Below are 22495 nucleotides of genomic sequence, written 5' to 3'. Positions count from 1 at the left end.
CGCTCAGTGGGAGGAAGGTGTGGCAGTCTGCTTTAGTAAAGATTTACAGCTTTGGAAACCCTATGGTGCAGTTGTATTCTGTTGCTATGAATCGGAGTCAGAATCAACTTGAAGGCAGTGGGTTTGTCTTGGGTTTTTTATACAGGAAAAAGTTTGCTTCCCCAAAGAATGTCCCTTTGCCTTTGAAACCTTTTTATTCTTGGGTTGCCCAAATGGTAAAGTCGATTCAGTAAAGAACTGAGATCGTATCTTTTACACAATGTGACATGATGTCACAAGGGCATAACCTCATGCTAGAGTGGCTTCCCTCTATCACAACTGGGTGCATCTGTAGGATGCAAATAACACTGCACCACGACGTCCTCACAAGGTGTTGGGAAAACGTTTCAGCTCCCACAGCAATTCCTAGGTTCTCCCCCTGAATTTGTCAATGATTATGCACACACGCCCCACAAGTTTCCTCAAGGTGCGCGGCGCTCTGGTGGGTTCACAGCTCTGAAATCCCACGACTGAGGCATCATCACACTGATGACCATTCCTGCAATGTGCTGACCTAGGACAAGGTGCTGGACACAAGAACCACGTCCGACATGCTTGGGATCACAGAGACCCTTCTTCTTTAAGAACATGCCCCTGCAACCTGGGCCCACCAAAATGCACCTCACGACCAGCTCAGCAGGGCGTGTCACCGATCTCCCAAATGAATGTTATCAGATGCACCCATTTAGTCCCAAAGAGCCGTGACTAGTAACTACCTTAACCGCCATTGTCTCAGATGAACCTCGGCTCTGGCGGTCCTTGCTCTTTTGCCAGTCACTCAATTCCTCGTGCCCCGAGCCCCGAGCCTCGAGCTTGTATCCTCCTCTCCGCTCCCCACGTACCCACATCGCCCAAGAAAGAGCCGTCCGCGGCCCGCAGCTCCATGCCGCTTGCTGGCAGGGAAGAGTCTCAGCTCCGTGTCCCGGCGACTCTGGGTGTCAAGGACCTGGGCCGAGGACCGCGCCAGACACGGCTGGGCGGGTGCCAGGCGCCACCGCCGACCAATAGCGCGCTCGGGGCTGGGCGCCCGGCGGAGGTACGCCCGTGCGCGCTGGGAATTGTAGTTTCTTGCAGCTGGTCCGTTTCCCAGCCTGCAACGAAGCGCCGCGTCACTGTTACGAAATGTCCGGACTCCGCCAAGGGAGTGTGTATGTTTTTACGTTCAAGAGGCACTTCCTACGGGAGTTGGTGTTAATCCTCTTTCTTTACTCTTTCGAGATAAATCATAAATTTCAAATATTTGATGTTCACTTTAAAAAAACTCACGTCCGAGTTACCTCCGAGGTTCACTGTTCAGCCTGGCAGTGGACAGCCCCGTAAAACCAGATGAGACTAACGAGGTACAGGAGTCTAGTGACAAGGGCCAGAAAGCAGAAGAGGACAAGGAAGCTGGTGATAGGGAACCCAAGGTTGAGTAAGGATATTGTTGATGTGTTGTGAGATTGTTAACCATTGTAATAGGGCAACATTTGTAGTAACTGTTAAATGAGAAACTATTTTGTTCTGTAAGCCTTCATCTTAAGTGAGAATAACAGCACAATTCGAAGAGCGTAGTCAATGTCACTGAACTGTGTGTGTAGAAATTTTTGAAATGGTGTATCTTTGGCTATGTGTATTTTCACCAAAAAAAAAAAAAGGTTGAGAAGTTAGAGGGTTGATATGTTGTGGGGTTGTTAACTAATGTCATAAAACAACATGTGTACTTTTGTTTCATGAGAAACTATTTGTTCCGTAAGCCTTCACCTGAAGTACAATTAAAAAAAAATAAAAAAAAAAAAACTCACCTCCAAATCTTTAGTGACAGTTTTAAAATTCAATGTTTCCCGTAAAGTTCTTTGCAGATTAAAGCCGGGGCACAGCGTGGCAGAAATTCCTGTTCCCGAACAACTGAATATGAGTGTTCACAAAGTGGCTTACAAAATTCAGAAGGCTTGACCTGGAGTTCTGCTCCAATAAAGATTACAGCCTAGAAAACCCTATGGGGCAGTTCTACTCTGTCATATTGGGTCGCTATGAGAAATCGACTGGAAGGCACCAACAACAGAACAACCTTGCTGAAGTTCGCGCAGCCTTTTCACGAGATTCCTCACCCACCCTGATCGGTGCTTAGCGCAAATGCAGACATTAGTTTGGGCTCAAAATTAAAAATATCAGGAATCATCCGGTCTGGAAATGGGTAAAGACTAAGACAGCAGACAGTTTTCATCTCTCACCCCTTGCGCGGCTTCTCCGACTCGAGTTTTCATCTTCAATCCAGACCACCGGCACTGTATTTAGGAGGTGTTTGAACTGTATCTGTTGGAATCCGAAACTTCGTGGGACTTCAGAGCCCCATGCCTGGACATAAACTTTCAAAGCTATTAGCAATGTACTCTTGTACCTTTTGCCACTTGTCTACCAATATTAGGCTCTTGAAAGTTTTCTTGCATTTTTTACTAAATTTAATAGATTTTTGTATTGATATATTTGCTGTGGGATGGTAGATTTTCTCCTGTGACAAAGCTGTGCGTGTAGCTTTCTTCACTATTTCTTCCTTGACAAATTATCATCTAGTATCTGAGTATGGATCATACAGACCATAGAATATATATTCATCTATGGGTATTCATATATATATCCGTATATGTATATAATCATATGTGTATATATATATATATATATATATATATATGTATGTATGTAAGGAGTTCTGATGGCACAGTAGTTACGGCCTCTGCTTCTAACCGAAAGAAAGTTTGGCGGTTTGAACCTACCAGACAGTCAGCAGGAGAAAGATGTGGCAGTCCGTTTCTACAAAAGTTTATAGCCTTGGAAACCCTATGGAGCAGCTCTACCCTGTCCTATAAATTCGTTGTGAATCGGAATCGACAGAACAACAGTGGTTTTTATCAGGGCCCAATTAAGGCATTTGAGGGCCCTAAAAACTGATAATCTATGGTGCCCCTCTTTTGCTGATTCTCGCATTCAAACAAGTTAGATATACACATGTATAGATACACATATGTGTGTGTCTTAGTTATCCATAATGTAACTTTTAAAATTCAACTATAATATTAGTGATTAAATGCAAAGTGGCATATGTCATTTTAGCAGACCAGATGAACTGGTTTATAAAATTTTTGGTGGATATGGGAATACTAAGATTTTTACTATATACCACATTTTCTTCAAAAAGAACATTCCACATATTCTACAACAAAAATTAGTCAGTTAATTTAGTAATTTCAACATCAATATAAAACTCTGTTGCTCTCCCACAATGAAAAATTGACTTTCACCAGTGTTGCTTTAAATAGTTCATACTTCAATTTTGATGCTTGTTTCATAATGTTACAATGATAAATGACAAATGAAAAGGTGTCATAAAACAAAATTTAATGATCAGAAAACAAATATTACAAAAAATTACTACATTTTATTTTTAGATCTTTCATCTCTAATATGTTATAATTAAAAACATTTCTTTCTATTCTTTGCTGTTACAAATTCTTCAATGGTTTCATCACAATGAAGCTGCCAAACAATATCTACTTCCATACATAACAAGGATAATGAGTCAAGTCTTTCCTGAATCATTGTTGTGTGCTCACTTTTTCTTGTGTCCTCTATGTTTGGCATCTACGGGTCTTTGCTAGGGACAACTGGTGCCTCTGTTTTGTTGATGCCCTAAGCAGGTGTTTACCTTGCTTATTGGGTAATCTATCCCTTGTTTATATAATTGTAACTATGTACTTGTTGCCTCTAGTCGATTCCAACTCATAGCAACCCTATAGGACAGAGTAGAACTGCCCCATAAGGTTTCCAAGGAGATATATGTGTGTGTGTGTGTGTGTGTGTGTGTGTAGGCAAGTATGTTAGAAAGCAAATATTTGTTTATTACATTGTAATTTTTCTCAGTTATGTTACTTGATTTCAGTATCTTGTGAAAAAGACTTTCTAAGTTTTTATATATTGAGAAATATATTTTCTAAGGATATTTCCTCTTTCAATATTCAGCATGTTATTTCCCCAGCAAGAGCTAGAATATGTATATTATTCTGTTGTTGTTAACTTTGACCCATATGGAATTCATTGCAATGTATAGGATGAAATTTGGATGCAGGTTAATTCTTCTCTAAACTGAAATAGAACTGTTCCCAAAATATCAATTAAATAGAAATAATCATGTATCTATTTTTGTGTTAATCTCATTTTATTGCATATTAGGTTCCAATTATCTTTTGAATCTACTGCATGAATCTCTATTATATTAATAAAAGTTTTGTTATTCATTTAGCAAATTTTTACTGATTAACTCACCATGAGTAGGAATCGACTCCACAGCAACTAACAACAATCCTTATACTAAGGTAGGTAATTCTTAAAACTAACAACTACATTTTTTTTTATGACTGTCATTTATAAGATCATAACTTTTTTGTAAGAGTTTTAAAATCTGTTAAGACAGCTATTTGGAAAGTGGTGTATTTAGGGACTCCTAAAAGTTAACATCTTGTAAATGACAGTTATAGTCATGGAGGAACCCTGGTGGCACAGTGTTTAAGAGCTTGGCTGCTAACCAGAAGGTCAGCTGTTCAAATCCACCAGCCGCTCCTTGGAAACCCTATGGGAGTAGTTCTACTCTGTCCTATAGGGTCGCTATGAGTGGGGATCGACTCCATGGCAATGGGTATGGGTAGACATCATGCGTGGCGCAGGACCCAGCAGTGTTTTGTTCTGTTGTAGTTAGGGTCGCTGTGAGTCGGAACCAATTCCACGGCACCTAACAAGAGACATCATTGGAGCCCTGGTAGCACAGTGGTTAAGAGCTTAGCTGCTAACCAAAGGGTTGGCTGCTTGAATCCACCAGCCGCTCCTTGGAAACCCCATGGGACAGTTCTACTCTGTCCTATTGGGTCGCTTTGAGTTGGAATCGACGCAACGGGAACAGGATTTTGTTTTTTGTTTTGGTTTAGACATCGTGAATCAAGATGTCTTAAGAGTTAGGTATATAATAAGAACAGATTGCCTACCGAATAACAAGGCTTTCTATGAAGCTACAGCAATTAAAGTAGCATGATAATCTGGAATATAAAAGAGATCCCTTCAGAAACAGATTCACTTACATGAGGGAGCGTGGTGTTCAATAGAAGAGGTATTACAAATCAATTGGAAAGGAGAATAAATTGTACTGGGCCAAATATCTATCTATATGAAAAAAGAAAAAATTTGCTTCCTATCTCACATCCAAAACCAATCAAACCCACTGCCCTCCAGTTGATTCTAACTCATAGCAACCCTATAGGACAGAGTAGAACTGCCCCATAGGGTTACCAAGGCTGTAAGCTTTACTGAAGCAGACTGCCACATCTTTCTCCCATGGAGTGGCTAGTGGGTTAGCACTTCCGACCCTTTGGTTAGCAGCCGAGCACTTTAATCCCTGCACCACCAGGGCTCCTTTACCTTATATCACGCATAAAAATTAATTCCTGATGGATTAAAGAACCCTAAAGGGTGTAAAGCAAAAATGTGACTAAAATAAGAAAAAAATTGTTATGACATCATATTAAAGAAGGATTTCTTTTTTTTGGTTATTGTTGTAGTTCAAGTGAAAGTTTACATTTCAAGTTAGTTTCTCATACAAAATTTATACATACATTGTTATGTGACCCTAATTGCTTTCCCTATCCTGTGACAGCACACTCCTCCTTTCCACCCCTGACTTCCCATGTCCTAAAGATGGATTTCTTAAGAGACAAAAAAGCACGAACCATATTGGAAAAGGTTGATCAATTTGACTATACTAAAATAAAAAGCTCTTGTAAGACAAAAGACCCTATAAATCAAGTGAGAAGATAAGTCACACACTGGAAGAAGATAGTTGCAATCCCTGTAACCAACAAAAGAATAATCTCCAGTTTGATATAAAATTCTATAAATCAATAAAAAGATAAACCAATTTTAAAATATTAAGCAAAGGATATAAACGGGCAATTCACAAAGAAAATAAAAGTTAATAAATATTGGATATGCCAATAAAAATGCCATTTTATACCATCAGATGGCAAAAATTTTAAAGTTTGACAGTAACAAGGGTTGGTGAGGATGCAATAAAATGAGAGCTCTTATGTATAAGTACTGGAAGGGCAAACTGGTAACCAATTTTTTAAATAATATTTTATTGTGCTTTTGGTGAAGGTTTACACAGCAGTTTAGTAGATTCCCATTAAACAATTTGTACACAAATTGTTCAGTGACACTGGTTACATTTTTCACAATGCATGAGCATTCTTATTATTTCCCTTCTGGTTGTTCCGTTTCCGTTAATCTGGTTTCCCTGCTCCCTTACATTCTCATCTTTGTTTTAAAGTAATTGCTGACCATTAGGTCTTGTACGCCATTGCTGTCGAGTCGATTCCCACTCATAACAACCCTATAGGACAGAGTAGAACTGCCCCCTAGGGTTTCCAAGGAGTGCCTGGTGAATTCGAACTGCCGACTTTTTGGTTAGCAACCTAGCTCTTAACCACGATGCCATCAGGGTTTCTCGTATAGGTGAATTTTAAAAGGAGCACAGTACTTACAGGTGATAGTCATTATTTTGTGAGCCAATTTGTTCTTTAGCTACAAGGTGACCTCAGGTTAGTTTTGGTTCAAACTTTGAAGAGTATCTCAGGGCAATAGTCTTGGGGAGTCCTCCAATCTCAACCAATGCAGTGAGTCTTGTGTGTGTGTGTGTGCGCGCGCTTTAGGTGAAAGTTTACAGAGAAAATTAGTTTCTCATTAAACAATTAATACGCAAATTGTTTTGTGACATTGGTTGCCAACCCCTCCATGTGTCAACACTCTCCCCTTTTCCACTCCGGATTTCCCATTTCCATTCACCCAGTTTTCCTGTCCGTTCCTGCCTTTTCGTCTTTGCTTCTGTGCTGGTGTGCCCAGTTAGTCTCGTGTATATGCTTGGACTACGAAGCATGTTCCTCATATGTGTTATTGTTTGTTTTATGGACCTGTCTAATCTTTTGCTGAACGGTGAACTTCAGGAGTGACTTCACTATTGAGTTAAAAAGGTGTCCAGGGGCCATACTCTCAAGGTTTCTCTGTCAGACCAGTAAGCCTAGTCTTTTTCTGTGTGTGTGAATTTGAATTTCGTTCTACATTTTTCTCCAGCTCTGTCTGGGACTTTCTATTGTGATCCCTGTCAGAGTAGTCAGTGGTGGTAGCCGGGCATCGTCTGGTTGTGCTGGACTCAGTCTGGTGGAGGCTGTGGTAGTTGTGGTCCATTAGTCCTTTGGACTAATCTTTCCCTTGTGTCTTTGGTTTTCTTCACTCTCCTTTGCTCCAGCCAGGATGGGACCAGTAGGTGTATCTTTGATGGCCACTCACAGGCTTTTAAGACCCCAGACGCTACTCACCACAGTCGGATGTAGAACATTTTCTTTATAAACTGTGTTATGCCAATTGAGAACCCTAGTGGAGAAGTGGTTAAGAGTTCAGGCTGCTAACCAAAAGGTCAGCAGTTTGAATCCACCAGCCACTCCTTCGAAACCCTATGGGGCAGTTCTACTCTGTCCTATAGAGTCACTATGAGTTGGAATCCACTCGACGACAAAGAGTTTGTTTTTTTTTTGTTGTTGTCCATGCCAATTGAGCTAGTTGTCACCTGAGACCATGGTCCCCAGCCCTCAGCCCAGTAACTCAGTCCCTCAGGGAGTTTCGATGTGTCTGTGAAGCTTCTATGACTTTGCCTTGGTCAAATTGTGCTGGTTTCCCCAGGGTTGTGCACTGATTCACCAAAGTTACCACTTATCTACTATCTAGTTAGTGTTTTTCCCTCCCTACCTCTCCCCTTCCTTGTAACCATCAAAGATTGTTTCTTTCTGTGTGTAAACCTTTTCTTGGGTTTTTATAATAGTGGTCTCATACAATATTTGCCTTTCACGACTGACTTATTTCACTGAGCATAATGCCCTCCAAATTTATCCATGTTGTGACACGTTTCACAAAGTCATCATTGTTCTTTATCGTTTCACAGTATTCCACTGTGTATATGTACCATAGTTTGTTTATCCATTCATCTGTTGATGGGCACTTAGGTTGTTTCTATCTTTTTGCTGTTGTGAATAATGCTGCAGTGAACATGGGTGTGCATGTCTATTTTTGTGACAGCTCTCATTTCTCTAGGATATATTCCTAGAAGTGGGATTCCTAGGAATATGGTATTTCTATTTCTAGCTTTTTAAGGAAGCGCCGTATTGTTTTCCAAAGCAGTTGTACCATTTTGCATTCCCACCAGCAGTGCGTAAGAGTTCCAATCTCCCTGCAGCCTTTCCAACATTTGTTATTTTCTATTTTTTTAATTAGTGTCAGTAATGTCAGTGAGATAGTATCTCATTGTAGTTTTGATTTGCATTTCTCTAATGGCTAGAGATCTCGAGTATTTCCTCATGTTTCTGTTAGCTGCCCGAATGTCTTCTTTGGTGAAGTGTCTGTTCCTTTGCCCATTTTTTAACTGGATTATTTGTCTTATTTTTGTAGAGGTGTTGGATTTTCTTACAGATTTTAGAGGTTATACCTTTGTCAGATATTTCATAGCCAAAAATGTTTTCCTAGTCTGTAGATTCTCTTTTTACTCTTTTGGTGAAGTCTTTTTTTTTTTTATATTTTATTGTACTCCAGGTGAAGGCTTACAGAACAAATAGTTTCTCATGAAACAGTAGTACACATGTTGTTTTATGACATTGGTTAACAACCCCACAACATATTAACCCTCTAAATTCTCAACTTTTTTTTGGTGAAAATACACGTAGCCAGTGATACACCATTTCAAAAATTTCTACATACACAGTTCAGTGACATTGACTACGCTCTTCCAATTGTGCTGTTATTCTCACTTAAGATGAAGGCTTACAGAAAAAAATAGTTTCACATTTAATAGTTACTACAAATGTTGCCCTATGACAATGGTTAACAATCTCACAACACATCAACAATATCCTTACTCAACCTTGGGTTCCCTATCACCAGCTTCCTTGTCCCCTTCTGCCTTCTGGCCCTTGTCACTGGACTCCTGTACCTTGTTAGTCTCATCTGGTTTCACGGGGCTGTCCACTCCCAGGCTGAACTGTGAACCTTGGAGGTAACTTCTTGGTGAAGTCTTTTGATGACCATAAGTGTTTAATTTTTAGAAGATCCTAGTTATCTAGTTTATCTTCCGGTGTTTGTATATTGTTAGTTATGGTTTGTATCCTATTCATGCCATATATTAGGACCCCTATCATTGACCCTATTTTTTCTTCCATGATCTTCATTGTTTTTGGTTTTATATTTAGGTCTTTGATCCATTTTGAATTAGTTTTTGTGTATGGTGTGAGGTATGGGTCCTGTTTCATTTTTTTTACAGATGGACATCCAGTTTTGCCAGCACCATTTGTTAAAAAACTGTATTTTCCCCATTTAATGGACTTTGGGCCTTGTGAAAGATCAGGTGACTGAAAGTAGATGGATTTACACCTGGGTTCTCGATTCTGTTCCATTGGTCAATGTGCCACTAAGTCTGTTTTTGTTTTGTTTTTTAGGAACTTGAGGTTAAGTTCCACTTTTTTCTCCCATTCTATCAGGGTCTATTTATTGATTAGAACAGCTGGTTCTCCCATTCTATCAGGGTCTATCTATCAGGGTCTATCTATTGATTAGAACAGCCGGTAGTTCTTCTAGTCTGAGGGTAGATGAGACCATGATTCGTGTAGACTATTTGTCCTGTGGGCTAGTTTCTTCTTTGAGTCTTTGGTTTCCTTCTTTCTCTTTTGCTTCAGACAAGTAGAGACCAATAGTTGTATCTTACATGGCCATTCACAAGCTTGTAAGACCTCATATACTACTCACGAAACTAGGATGTAAAACATAACTTTTTGAACTATATTATGCCAATTGACTGAGATGTTCCACAAAACTATGGTCTTAATCCTTTAAACCCAGAAAACCAATCCTGCAAGTTGTTTATGTCTAAGAAGTATCCATAACTGTGCCCTGTATGTGCTTTATTATCTATATGAATATATGTGCATACAGTCACATAGATGCATATACATATACATATGCATATACCTGTATACACACATATATATACACCTGAACGCTTATAAAAGGAGCACTGGTGGTGCAGTGGTTTAAGTGCTCACCTGCTAACTGAAAGGTCAGTGGTTCAAACCCACCAGCCGCTCTGTGGAAGAAAGATGTGGCAGTCTACTTCCTTAAAGATTTACAGCTTTGGAAACCCCACAAGGCACTTTTACTCTGTCCTATAGGGTTGCTATGAGTTGGAAGCAACTTAATGGCAGTGCGCTTTATTTTTGGCATACACATATATACCTACATAAAACCAAAAAACACCAAACTCGTTGCTGTGGAGTTAATTCTGACTCATAGCAACCCTCTAGGACAGAGCAGAACTGCCCCATAGGGTTTCCAATGAGCGATTGGTTGATTTGAACTGACAACCTCTTGGTTAGCAACTGTAGCTCTTAACCACTACGCCACCAGGGTTTCCATATACCTACATAAATACATATATACCTGCACATATACTTTTTGGTTATTTTTGCTGTTGTTTCAAAATTATATATGCCGTAGTAGTTACCAACGGGTCCTTTTTTCTTCTGTACGTTTTAGTGACATGGTTTACCTTCATCAAGCTGTGTACACTTCACCCTTATTTGGTGTTACCTTTCCCATGACCAAAAGTAACAAGTGTCTATATATCTAGAGAGTGAATTCCCTTCCCCCTCCCCATCCCTGGTAACCACTAATGAACATTAGTTTCTGTGTATTTACCTGTTCGTGTCATTTCATAAAGGAGCTCTGATGGCACAGTGGTTAAAGCGCTCAGCTGCTAACCAAAAGGTTGGCGGTTTGAACCCACCTGCCACTCCGTGGGAGAAAGATGTGGCAATCTGTGCTTCTGTAAAGATTTACAACCTTGGAAACTCTATAGGGTCACTATGAGTAGGTATCAACTGGACAGCAGTGGGTGGTGATGGTCATTTCATAAAATTGAGAACATACAATATTTTGTTGTTGTTGTTGACTTATTTTGCTCAATATAGTGTCCTTCAGGTTCATCCATGTTCCAAGATGTTTCCGAAACTCATTTCTCTTTATCACTGAGAAGTATTCCATTGTATGTATGTACCACATTTTACTTATCCATTCATCCATTGATGGGCACTTAGGTTGTTTCCATCTTTTTGCTATTGGGAATAGTGCTGCAATGAACATAGGTGAGCATATATCCGTTTATGTCACCGCTATTAGATCCCTAGGGTATTTACCTAGGAATGGAATTGCTGATTCATATGGCAACAGTACCTCTAGTTTTCTGAGAAACTGTCAGACTGTTTTCCCCAACGGCTGTCCGATTTTGCTTTCCCACCAGCAATGGATGAGGGTTCCAATTTCTCCACATCCCCTCTAACACTTGTTATTTTTCATTTTTGTTTTGTTTTGTTTGGTTGGTTGGTTGATTTTTTTTTTTTTTATCTTAACCATCTTAACGAGAGTGAAATTGTATCTCATCATGGTTTTGATTTGCATAGCTCTGATGGCTAATGACGTTGAGCATCTTTTCCTGTGTCTGTCGACCAACTGAATATCCTCATTGGGGAACTCTCTGTTCATATCCTTTGCCCAGTTTTTGATTGGGTTATTTGTCTTTTTGTTGTTAAGTTATAGAAGTTTTCTATATGTCTTAGATATTAGACACTTATTGGTTATATTGTTCTCAAATATTTTTTCCCAGTCAGTAGGTTGTCTCTTTACTATTTTAATACAGTCTTTTGATGAACATAACTATTTAACTTTTAAGAGGTCCCAGTTATCTATTTTGTTTTCTGTTGCTCTTGTATTCATTGTTGTGTTTGATAATCTATTATTGAAAAAAATTAGGTACCAAAGCTTTGCTCCTATATTTTCTTCCGAGAACTTTATGGTTTTAGATTTAACATTTGGGTCCTTGATCCATTTTGAATTAGTTTTTGCGTATGGTGTGAGGTATGGATCTTGTTTCATTTTCCTGCATGTGAAAATTGCGTTTTGCCAGCACCATTTGTTGAAGAGACTGTTCCTTCCCTACTGAATGAATTTGGCTTAGTGTTGAAAATCAATTGACCATAGATGTTTGGATTTGTTTCTGGATTTTAAATTCTATTCTACTGGTCTATGTGTCTGTCATTAAAACAGTACCAGGCTGTTTTAATTACTGTAGCTGTGTAATATGCTTTGAAGTCAGGAAGTATGAGGCTCCTAGTTTGTTTTTCTTCAAAATTGCTTTGGCTATTCAGGGTCTCTTATCTTTCCGTATAAAACTGAGCATTAGTATTTCCATTTCTATAAAGACTGCTGTTAGAATTTTAATCAGTATTTCGTTGTATCTGTTGATAGCATTGGGTAGTATTGACATCTTGACTATATTAAGTTTTCCAGTCCATGAGCACATAATGTCTTTTCCATCTATTTAGGTCTTCTTTAGTCTCTTTCAGGAGTGTTTTTTCATTTTCATTGTGTAAGTCTTCCACATCCCTGGGTAAATTTATTCCTAGATATTTTATTATCTTACATGTTATTATAAATGGTTCTTAATATTCTTTTCAGATTTCTCATTGCTGGTATAGAAATCCAACTGATTTTTATGTGTTGACCTTGTATCTTGAAATTTTGCTAAATTCCTCGGTTAGTTCTAGCTTTTTTATAGATTTATTTGGGATTTTCTATATATAAGATCACGTCATCTGCAAGTAGGGATAGTTTTAGCTCTTCCTTTCCAATTTGAAACCTTTTAATTCTTTTTCTTGCCTTATCCCTCTGTCTAGGACTTCCAGTGCAATATTGAACAGCAGTGGTGAGATGGACATCCTTGTCTAGTTCCCATTTTTAAGGGGAAAGTTCTTAATCTTTCTTCATTGAGTATAATGTTGACAGTTGGGTTTTTCATAAACGTCCTTAATCATGTTGTGTAACTTCCCTTTTATTCCTATCTTGTTAAAGAGTTTTTATCAAGAAAGGGTTCTGGATTTTATAGAATGCCTTTTTTGCATCAGTTGAGATGATCATCTGTTTCTTTTCCATTGTTTGATTAATTAATTACATTGACTGATTTTCTAATGCTGAGCCAACTTTGTATTCCTGGAATAAATCTCACTTGATCATGATGTATAATTCTTTTAATATGCTGTTGGATTCTGTTTGTTAGTATTTTGTTGAAAATTTTGGCATCTATATTCATAAGGGATATTGTGGTGTCTTTGTCTGGTTTTGGTGCCAGAGTAATGCTGGCTGTGTAGAAAGAGGAAGTATTCCTTCTTCCTGTATTTTTGGAAAGAGTTTAAACAGGATTGATGTCAGTTCTTCTCTAAATGTACGATAGAATTCCCCAGCAAAGCCATCTGGTGCTGGACTTTTCTTTGTTGGAAGGCTTTTTATTACTGATTCAATCTCTTCACTTGTTATGGGTCTGTTAAGATTTTCTGCTTCCTTTTGAGTCAGTTTAGGTAGGTTATGTGTCTCTAGGAATTTATCAATTTCATCAAAGTTATCAATTTTGTTAGAGTACAGTTGTTCATAGTATTCTATTATGATCCTTTTTACTTCAATTGGGTCAGTTGTAATGTCTCAGCTTTCATTTCTTATTCTTGTTATTTGCATCTTCTCTCTTTGTTTGTCAGCCAAGCAAGTGGTTTGTCAATTTTACTGATCTTTTCAAAGAACCAGCTTCTGGATTTGTTGATTCTCTCTACTGTTTTCCTGTTCTCTATTTCATCTATTTCCTCTCTGATCTTTATTATTTCTTTTCTTCTAGTAGCTTTGGGTTTAGTTTGCTCTTTTTCTTCCTAGTTCCTCAAGCTGTAGAGTTAGACTATTTATTTGAGATCTTTCTTCTTTTTTAATGTAGGCATTTATTGCTATACGTTTTCCTCTGAGGGCTGCGTTCACTGCATCCCGTAAGTTTTGGTATGATATGTTTTCATTTTCATTGTCTCTAGGTGTTTTTTAATTTCACTCTTGATTTCTTCCTTGACCTGATAACCCAAACCCAACCCAACCCGCTGCCATCAAGTCGATTCCAACTCATAGCAACCCTATAGGACAGAGTAGAGCTGCCCCATAGGGTTTCCAAGGCTGTAGTCTTTATGGAAGCTGACTGCCACATCTTTCTCCCATGGTGTGGCTGGTGGGTTCGAACCACCAACCTTTCAGTTAGCAGGCAAGTGCTTTAATCACTGTGCCACCAGGGCTCATCTTTGACCTGATCGTTATTTACTAGTACATTGTTTGATTTCCATTATAACCAATTTGACAAAATCTAGTGAAGTTGAAGATGTGCATAGCTAAGGTTTACCTGAGAGAATTCTGGTTTAAGCCTCTTGTCCCAGCATAATTATTAGAAATTCCTCCTCTCATCTCAAAAGTGTCCTCACCTGAGGTAATTGCTTTGCAAGGGCCTGCTGATCCTCCTCAGAGCTTACCCCCACCACGTGTAACTTCTTCTAGCCCTATAACCAGACTCAACCTGCCAGACCCTGGAAGGTAAGGTACAAAGACATGTGAGGCATAAGGAGGTACAAGACACACCAAAAGAACTGCAAGACTTTTGCCAATTTATACCAACTGAAATCTGGAGAACATATATGGGAATGGATCATAGGGTATTGGATCAGGGTAGAAGGAAAACAATGTTGACTCAGGTCAAAATTTTATATGGGTTCATTACATAGTCATTCTGGATACAATACAATCTCAAATGGCTTGCTGTGGCTCTACAGTTGAAATGCCAGAATGCCCTTAGTGTACTTTAGGCTGTGAGAAATATATTCATGGGAGAGCCCCTGAATCCTTCAAGAACTCTGTGGTGGCTGTTATCTGTAGGCCAGTAATGATAGAGGAAAATGTTGCTATCAACCTGGGCTCCCTGAATTCATCGGGAATGATGGAATCCCAAGTTGATAGAGACCAGGTGGTGACACTTAAGTGCCAAAGACAATGTGGGGCTAGTTACCATATGGACAGCAGAATTAAAGCAGTAATCAGAACAGTCCGTCCTCAGAGATCTTTGGCATTGGCCAATTGATCATGATGTCCCTAGAACTGAAATACAGGCAGTCCCTGGGTTACAAACAAGATCTGTTCTTAATTGTGTCTTTAAATCTTTAAGTCAAATTTGCAGGTAAGTGAGAACAGGTGCTTACAGTTCTTATTTACCCCTACTTTAGCGCAAGAAAGAGCACTGGTGGCGCAGTGGTTAAGAGTTCAGCTGCCAACCAAAAGGTCGGCAGTTCGAATCCACCAGCTACTCCTTGGAAACCCGATGAGGCAGTTCTACTCTGTCCTATAGGGTCACTGTGAGTTGGAATTGACTCAACGGCAATGGGTTTGGTTTTTTTGGTTTAGTGCATGAAAAGGCTCAAAGCCTTTTCAATTATTGAAATGCTACTTACGCAGCAAATGAAGGTGATTGTGATGAAGAAATTGTTGGGACTAGGGGTTGGTTCAATTGTTTCAAAGTGAGGGCAAAATTACATAACATTAAAGGGCAAGTGCCAGTTGCCCCTAAGTCAGAAGTTCTTAACCTGGGGACTGCCGGTATATGGGCAGCCTACTAAAGTCTTCTTGATTTGTATAAATGTAAAATTCTAGGTCTGGTGAACAATAGTATGACTTGAATCACTACAATAGAGTTTCAGCCTCTCAGACAAGTACTAGATTTAAGCCAATTCACAAACCCAGAGCTCCCTGAATGAAGGGATGGCCAGGACGACTTGAGGAAGGCCTCTGTTGTACAGCGTTTATATGGTAAGTGTCCCTCCTAGACTTCCCCAAAGAGTTGTATGGGTATTTACTAGAGTGACTGTGCACCCAAAGAGTTGTATGAGTATTTACTAGAGTGACTGCGCACCCAAAGAGTTATATGGGTATTTACTAGAGTGACGGTGCACCCAAAGAGTTGTACGGGTATTTACTAGAGTGACTGTGCACCCAAAGAGTTGTATGGGTATTTACTAGAGTGACGGTGCACCCAAAGAGTTGTACGGGTATTTACTAGAGTGACTGTGTACTGAAGGAGGAGAAATAACAAGACTATTCAAGAATTTCTGAGCACTGGCTCTGAACTAACACTGATTCCTGGAGAGCTAAAGTGCAACTATGTCCATCAGTCAGAATATGGGCTTATGGAGAAAGTGACCCATGGAGTTTTGGCTCAGCTCCATCTCACAGAGGGCTCAGTGGCTCCCTGTAGTTATTTCCTCAGTTATAGAATGCATAATTTGAATAGGTATACTCAGCAACTATGAGTTGGAATCAACTCAGTGGCAATGGTTTACTCAGCAACTGACTCAGCAACTGGCAGAATCCCCAGATTAATTCCCTGACCCATGGAGTACAGACCATTGTTAGGAAAAGCCAAGTGTTGTTGTTACTTGCTGTCAAGTCAATTATGACTCATGGAGATCCCACGTGCATAGAGTAGAACCGTTCCATAGGGTTTTCAAGGCTATGACCTTTTGGAAGCAGATTACCAGGCCTATCTTCCAAGTTGCCTCTGAGTGACTCCAAACAGCCAACCTTTCAGTTAGTAGTTGAGAACTTAACCATTTGCGCCACCCAGGGACTCCTGAAAAGCCAAATGGTACCCACTAAAACTGCCTCTAGCTACTAAAATAGTAAGAAGTAATCTTGTATTCCTGGAGGAATTGCAAAGATTAATGCCACCATCAAAGACATGAAAGAGGTGGTGATTCCCAATACATCCCCATTCAACTTGCGTATTTGGACTGTACAAAAGATGATAAATCTTAGAAAATGAAAGTGGATTATCGTAAACTTGATCAGAGGATGATTCCATTTGAAGCTTTTTTCAGAAATGTTTTTGTTGCTAGCATGCCTCTGTTGAATCTGGTGAATGCTTTCTTTATCTATACCTGTTAGTAAAGACCATGACAAGCAGTTTGCTTTCAGCTGGCAAGGCCAGTAATACACCTTCACTACCTGTCATGGATTGAATTGTGTCCCCCAAAAATATATGTATCAATGTGGCTAGGCCATAATTCCCAGTATTGTATGATTGTCTACCATTTTGTCATCAGATGTGGTTTCCCTATGTGTTGTAAATCCTATCACTATGATGTTAATGAGGTGGATTAGCGGCAGTTATATTGATGAGATCTACAAGATTAGATGGTGTCTTAAGCCAATCTCTTTTGAGATATAAAAGAGAGAAGCAAGCACAGAGCAGAGAGACAGGGGGACCTCATACCATCAAAAAAGAGCAGGAGCGCGCGTCCTTTGGACCCAGAGTCCCTGTGCTGAGAAGCTCCTAGTCCAGGGGAAGATTGATGACAAGGATCTTCCTCCAGAGCTGACAGAGAAAGAAAGCCTTTCCCTGGAGCTGGCACCCTGAATTCAGACTCTCATAGCCTCCTTGACTGTGAGAGAATAAACTTCTCTTTGTTAAAGCCATCCATTTGTGGTATTTCTGTAAGAGCATAACTAGATAACTGACACTAGCCTACCTCAGAACTTTATCAGCATTCCAACTTTATGTCATAATCTAGTCTGTAGGGATTTTGATAGCCTTTCCATTCAACAGGACATCTGTATGAATAACTCTAAATATAAGAATCAGCACAAAGCCAATTCCTGTGAGGCAGAGGTCAAATATATCCCATATTTCCACATTCTCCAAGCTGCTGTACAATTCCATCTCTGACATCAGCCACTCTCCCTCCCCTCAGCACTCTTCCCTCCCCCGTTTGGGTTAGGCAATTCACTGCAACGTCTCACAGAACTCACGAACTCTGCTGACAGTTAAGTGGTTTATTAAAGAATAGAGTACAACTTGGGATCCGGAGCAACAGGCTACAACTCAGGATCAGGATCAGGAAGCATGTACGTAAAGTTTCCCTTCTTCAGTGCAGGACAGCTCTGTCAGCTCCTCTTGATCATGCAGTCCTCCTCTCAGCACTCTGAGGACAGGCTCCTCTGGACCCCCTGAGAACAGTTCCTCTTGGACCTCATGTCTGTCACCACTGGCTCTGCTGCTGGGTTCTTTCTGGGCCTCTTGCTGTCTTCAGTGTTACAGCCCTTGACTGTGTTACAGATCTTTTAGAAGGTTCCTTGCCTCCTCTCTTTCTCTGTTTCTTCTTCTTCTTTCTTCCTTCTGCTTCTCCCTGTTGCTTCTTTTTCTGCTTCTTTCTCTCTCAAACCTCTGTGGGGTTGGCTGCTTATATACACAACTCCGTGTCAATTTCAAAGCATGGCCCCTCCCAGCAGGGACCACAAACTGACCAATCCCCTCTCAGTAGGCCACAGACACTTCATTTGCACAGTAGGCTACAAGTCACCTCATTTGCATAGCCTAGTCACCAATCCCTGCATGGTCCATACCAATCACAGGGCAGGCTGAAACCCAGGACGAGACAAAAAGTATCAAACCAAGTTGTTTACAGCTAACCCAGGAAATATCAATCAACCTGGACATAAGTAACAAACCCTCTAGGGTAGAAAACTAGGGCAAAGGTAACTTCCCACGGTTTAGGGGAAAATCTCTCAAGCTGTTTTTCCAAAGAACCAAGGCAAAGGGCCACATAAAGGAACTCATTTCACCACAACATCACACTAGTCCATTATATTAATAATATTGTACTGATTGGACCTGATGAGTATGAAGCAGTGTCTACTCTAGACACCTTGGTAAGACACAGGCATGTCAGAGTATGGGGAAAAAAACCTACAAAAATTCAAGGGCCTTTCACCTCAGATAAATTTCTAAGGTCCAATAATCTGGGGCATCTTCTTCCAAGGTGAAGAGAAGATTGCTGGATCTGACCCTTCTGATCACCATGAAAGAAGCATAATGCCTAATAGATCTTTTTGAATTTTTGATGCAACATACACCTCATTTTAAACATTTTTTATTCTCTAATATGAGCAGCACTGGCTCTCATTTGATCTCTTTCTTCAACTTTTCAAAGTCCTGGGCCAGGTGTGTGTGTAGCTCCATGGTGAAGGGCACCAGCTTCTCCTGATAGTCACCCATGCCAATGAGGTTGGAGGAAATGAAAGATAAACACAGGTTCCATTTTGGCCTCATAAATTCCAGTTTGTCCTCACAGATTCCAGTCTGACCTTTTTCTCTCAACTTCAAGTCCAGTTTTCTTTCCTATCAGCTCCAGGTGTTTCTCATTTGGTATTTGATCTGGTCACTACAGGTCAACCTTCTCTTATCCTAGGCCCCACTGGCAGCTTTTTCAGTTACTCAGTAAATGGATCTGTGGGTCGAGGTATTCCCCATGCCTACAAGATGAGCCAGCAGATCAACAATACATGTGAGTGGCATGCCTGGTGCCTTACAATGACTTTCAGAGTGTACAAATGATGATTTAACCTTCCTCCTTAAGAATTAGGGAAAAAAGAGCAAATTAAACTCAAAGTAAGTAAAAGAAGGAAATAACAAACAGCAAAAATCATTGAAATAGAAAAGAGACAAATAGAGAAAAATAAATGAAACCAAAAGTTATTTCTTTGAAAAGATTTTTAAAAAATTGATAAAAGTATGCATTTCCCTGTAATCACTGCTTTAGCTGCAGCCAACAAATTCCAACATGTTATGTGTTCATTTTCATTCACTACAAAATATTTGCTAGTGTTATTCTCTGATCTCTTCTTTTACTCATGGGCTATTTAGAAGTGTATGGTTTAATTTCTATCTTATTCATCTAGTGCCGCTATAACAGAAATACTACAAGTGGATGGCTTTAACAAAGAGAAATTTATTCTCTCACAGTCTAGTAGGCTACAAGTCCAAATTCAGGGCATCAGCTCCAGAAGAAGGCTTTCTCTCTCTGTCGGCTCTGGAGGAAGGTCTTTGTCATCAATCTTCCCTTGATCTAGGAGCTTTTCCACATAGGAACCTCAGGTCCAAAGGACGCACTCTGCTCCCGGCATTGCTTTCTTGGTGGTATGAGGTCCCCGTGTCTCTCTGCTGGCTTCTCTCTTTTATATCTCAAAGGAGATTGGCTTAAGACACTATCTAATCTTGTAGATCTCATCAATATAACTGCCACTAATCCATTTCATTACATCATAGTGATAGGATTTACAACACGTAGGGAAATCACATCAGATGACAAAATGGTAGACAATCATACAATACCAGGAATCATGACCTAGCCAAGCTGACAGACATTTTGGGGGGACACAATTCAATCCATGACAATCTCCAAATATTTGAGAATTTTCTAGATAGCATTTTGTCATTGATTTCTAATTAGACACACAATATATATATAATATACTCTTTACTATTTCAGTCTTTTAAAATGTGTTAAGATTTATTTTATGGTGCAGCATATGGTGTTGTTGTTGGGTGCCGCCAAGTTGATTCTGACTCATAGCGACCCTATAGGACAGAATAGAACTGCCCCATAGGGTTTCCAAGGAGTGGCTGGTGGATTTGAACTGCTGACCTTTTAGTTAGCAGCCAAGCTCCTAACCACAATGCCACCAGAGCTCCAAAAATACTGTTTCTTCCCAGTTTCCAACCAGGGACCTTTCACATGTGAGGCGAATGTGATAACCACTACACTACAGAAACCAGCCAGCCAACATATGGTGTATCTTACCAAATAACATGTACCAAATACACATTAATAGTTTTTGGCAGTTATTGGGTAAAGTTTCTATAAATGTCAATCAGGTCAAATTGGTTAAAAATGTTATTCAAGTCTCCTGTACTCCTACTGATTTTCTATCTACTTTTCTATTCGTGAAAGGATGGGGTCAATTTCCAACTATTAATGTGGACTTGTGTATTTCTTTTTTAGCTCTGTCAGATTTTCCTTCATGTTTATTGTAGCTCTGTTATCAGATACATATGCAGTTAAGATAGTTATGTCTTCTTGATGACCCTTTGATCATTATTAAATGTCCATCTTTATCTCCGGTAATATTTTTTGCCATGAAGTTTACAGAGTCTGATATAAATATAGTCACTACAGCTTTCTTTTGATCAGTGTTTTTAAGTATATATTTCTCCATCCTTTCATTTTTAACCTATGTATGTCTTTATATTTAAAGTATGTCCCTTGTATTTAGCATATACTTGGGTCTTGGATTTTTATACGGTCAGATAATCTCTGCCTTTTAATTAATGTGTTTAGTACATTTATATTCAATGTAATTAGTGATATGGTTGAGCTTGCTATTTGTTCCATTTATTCTTCGTTCTTTTTTCCTCTTTTCCTGTCTTCTTTTGAATAAAGGGCCTTTTTTTTTTTTATAGTAATACATTTTGCCTCCTTCATTAGCTTATTGTAACGACCCTATAGCTGTGATAAGCTAATGAAGGAGGTAAAATGTACTACTGGAAAAAAAAGAACTGGTTTGAAGCCCTGATTAGAACATATTACTGGGTCCTGGTGGCACAGTGGTTAAGAGCTTAGCTGCTAACCAAAAGGTCGGCAGTTTGAATCCACCAGCCGCTCCCTGGAAACCCTATGGGGCAGTTCTACTCTGTCCTATGGGGTCGCTATTGAGTCAGAATTGACTTGACAGCAACAAGTTTTTTGTTTTTTTAGCTTATCAATGCCTATTTATTTTTTAGAAGTTGCTCTAGGGTTTACATAATGCACATTAAATGTATAACAGCCTGCTTTCAAACAATATTATACCGCTTCATTTATAATTTAAGAACTTTACAAGTGTACCTCATTTTCTCCATCCCTACCCTTTGTACTATTATCAAATGTTTTACTTCTATGTATGTTTTAAACTCCATAAATCATTGTTATTATTTTGCCTTAAACAATTATCTTTTTATAATAGCTTTATTGAGATATAATTTATATACCATAAAATTCACCCTTTCAAAGTGCACAATTTAGTGCGGAGGGCTGTGGGGACCATGGTCTCCGGGAACATCTAGCTCAGTTGGCATAAAACAGTTTATAAAAACAATGTTCTACATTCTACCTTGGTGAGTAGCATCCAGGGTCTTAAAAGTCTGTGAGCAGCCACCTAAGATACTCCACTGGTCTCACCCCTTCGGGAACAAGGGAGAATGAAGAGAACAGGATACAAGGAAAAGATTAGTCCAAAGGACTAATGGACCACAGCTATGAAGGCCTCCACCAGGCTGAGTCCAGTACAGCTAGATGGTGCCTGGCTACTACTACTGACTGCTCTGACCGGGATCACAACAGAGGGTTCTGGACAGAGCTGGAGAAGGATGTAGAACAAACTTCTAACACACACAAAAAGACCAGATTTACTGGCCTGACAGAGACTGGAGAAACCCCGAGAGTATGGCCCCCAGACAGCCTTTTAGCTCAGTGGTGAGGTCATTCCCGAGGTTCACCGTTCAGCCAGGGATTGGACAGCCCCATAAAACAAAACAGGACTAATGAGGCACAGCAGTCCAGGGACAAGG

General features: G+C 39.7%; 1 protein-coding gene and 1 non-coding gene across 2 annotated transcripts in view; both read right to left on the bottom strand.

The window, feature by feature from the left end:
* Positions 1-960, bottom strand: part of ASB13 (ankyrin repeat and SOCS box containing 13) — a 45010-nt gene extending 44050 nt beyond the window's left edge. The window contains exon 1 of the mRNA XM_004379719.2: positions 882-960. Within this exon, the coding sequence (XP_004379776.1) occupies positions 882-924 (43 nt within the window). The 5' untranslated portion in view covers positions 925-960. The remainder of the gene's footprint in view (positions 1-881) is intronic.
* Positions 961-20589: 19629 nt separating this feature from the next.
* On the bottom strand, positions 20590-20662 carry TRNAV-CAC (transfer RNA valine (anticodon CAC)). Its single transcript has one exon. It is a non-coding gene; the product is annotated as a tRNA-Val (tRNA).
* Positions 20663-22495: the final 1833 nt, after the last annotated feature.

The sequence above is a fragment of the Trichechus manatus genome, unplaced genomic scaffold (assembly GCF_000243295.1).
Source record: "Trichechus manatus latirostris isolate Lorelei unplaced genomic scaffold, TriManLat1.0 scaffold00067, whole genome shotgun sequence".
NCBI classification, from domain to species: domain Eukaryota; kingdom Metazoa; phylum Chordata; class Mammalia; order Sirenia; family Trichechidae; genus Trichechus; species Trichechus manatus.
Note: the sequence above shows the minus strand (reverse complement) of the source record. Positions and strands in the feature narration are given on the sequence as shown.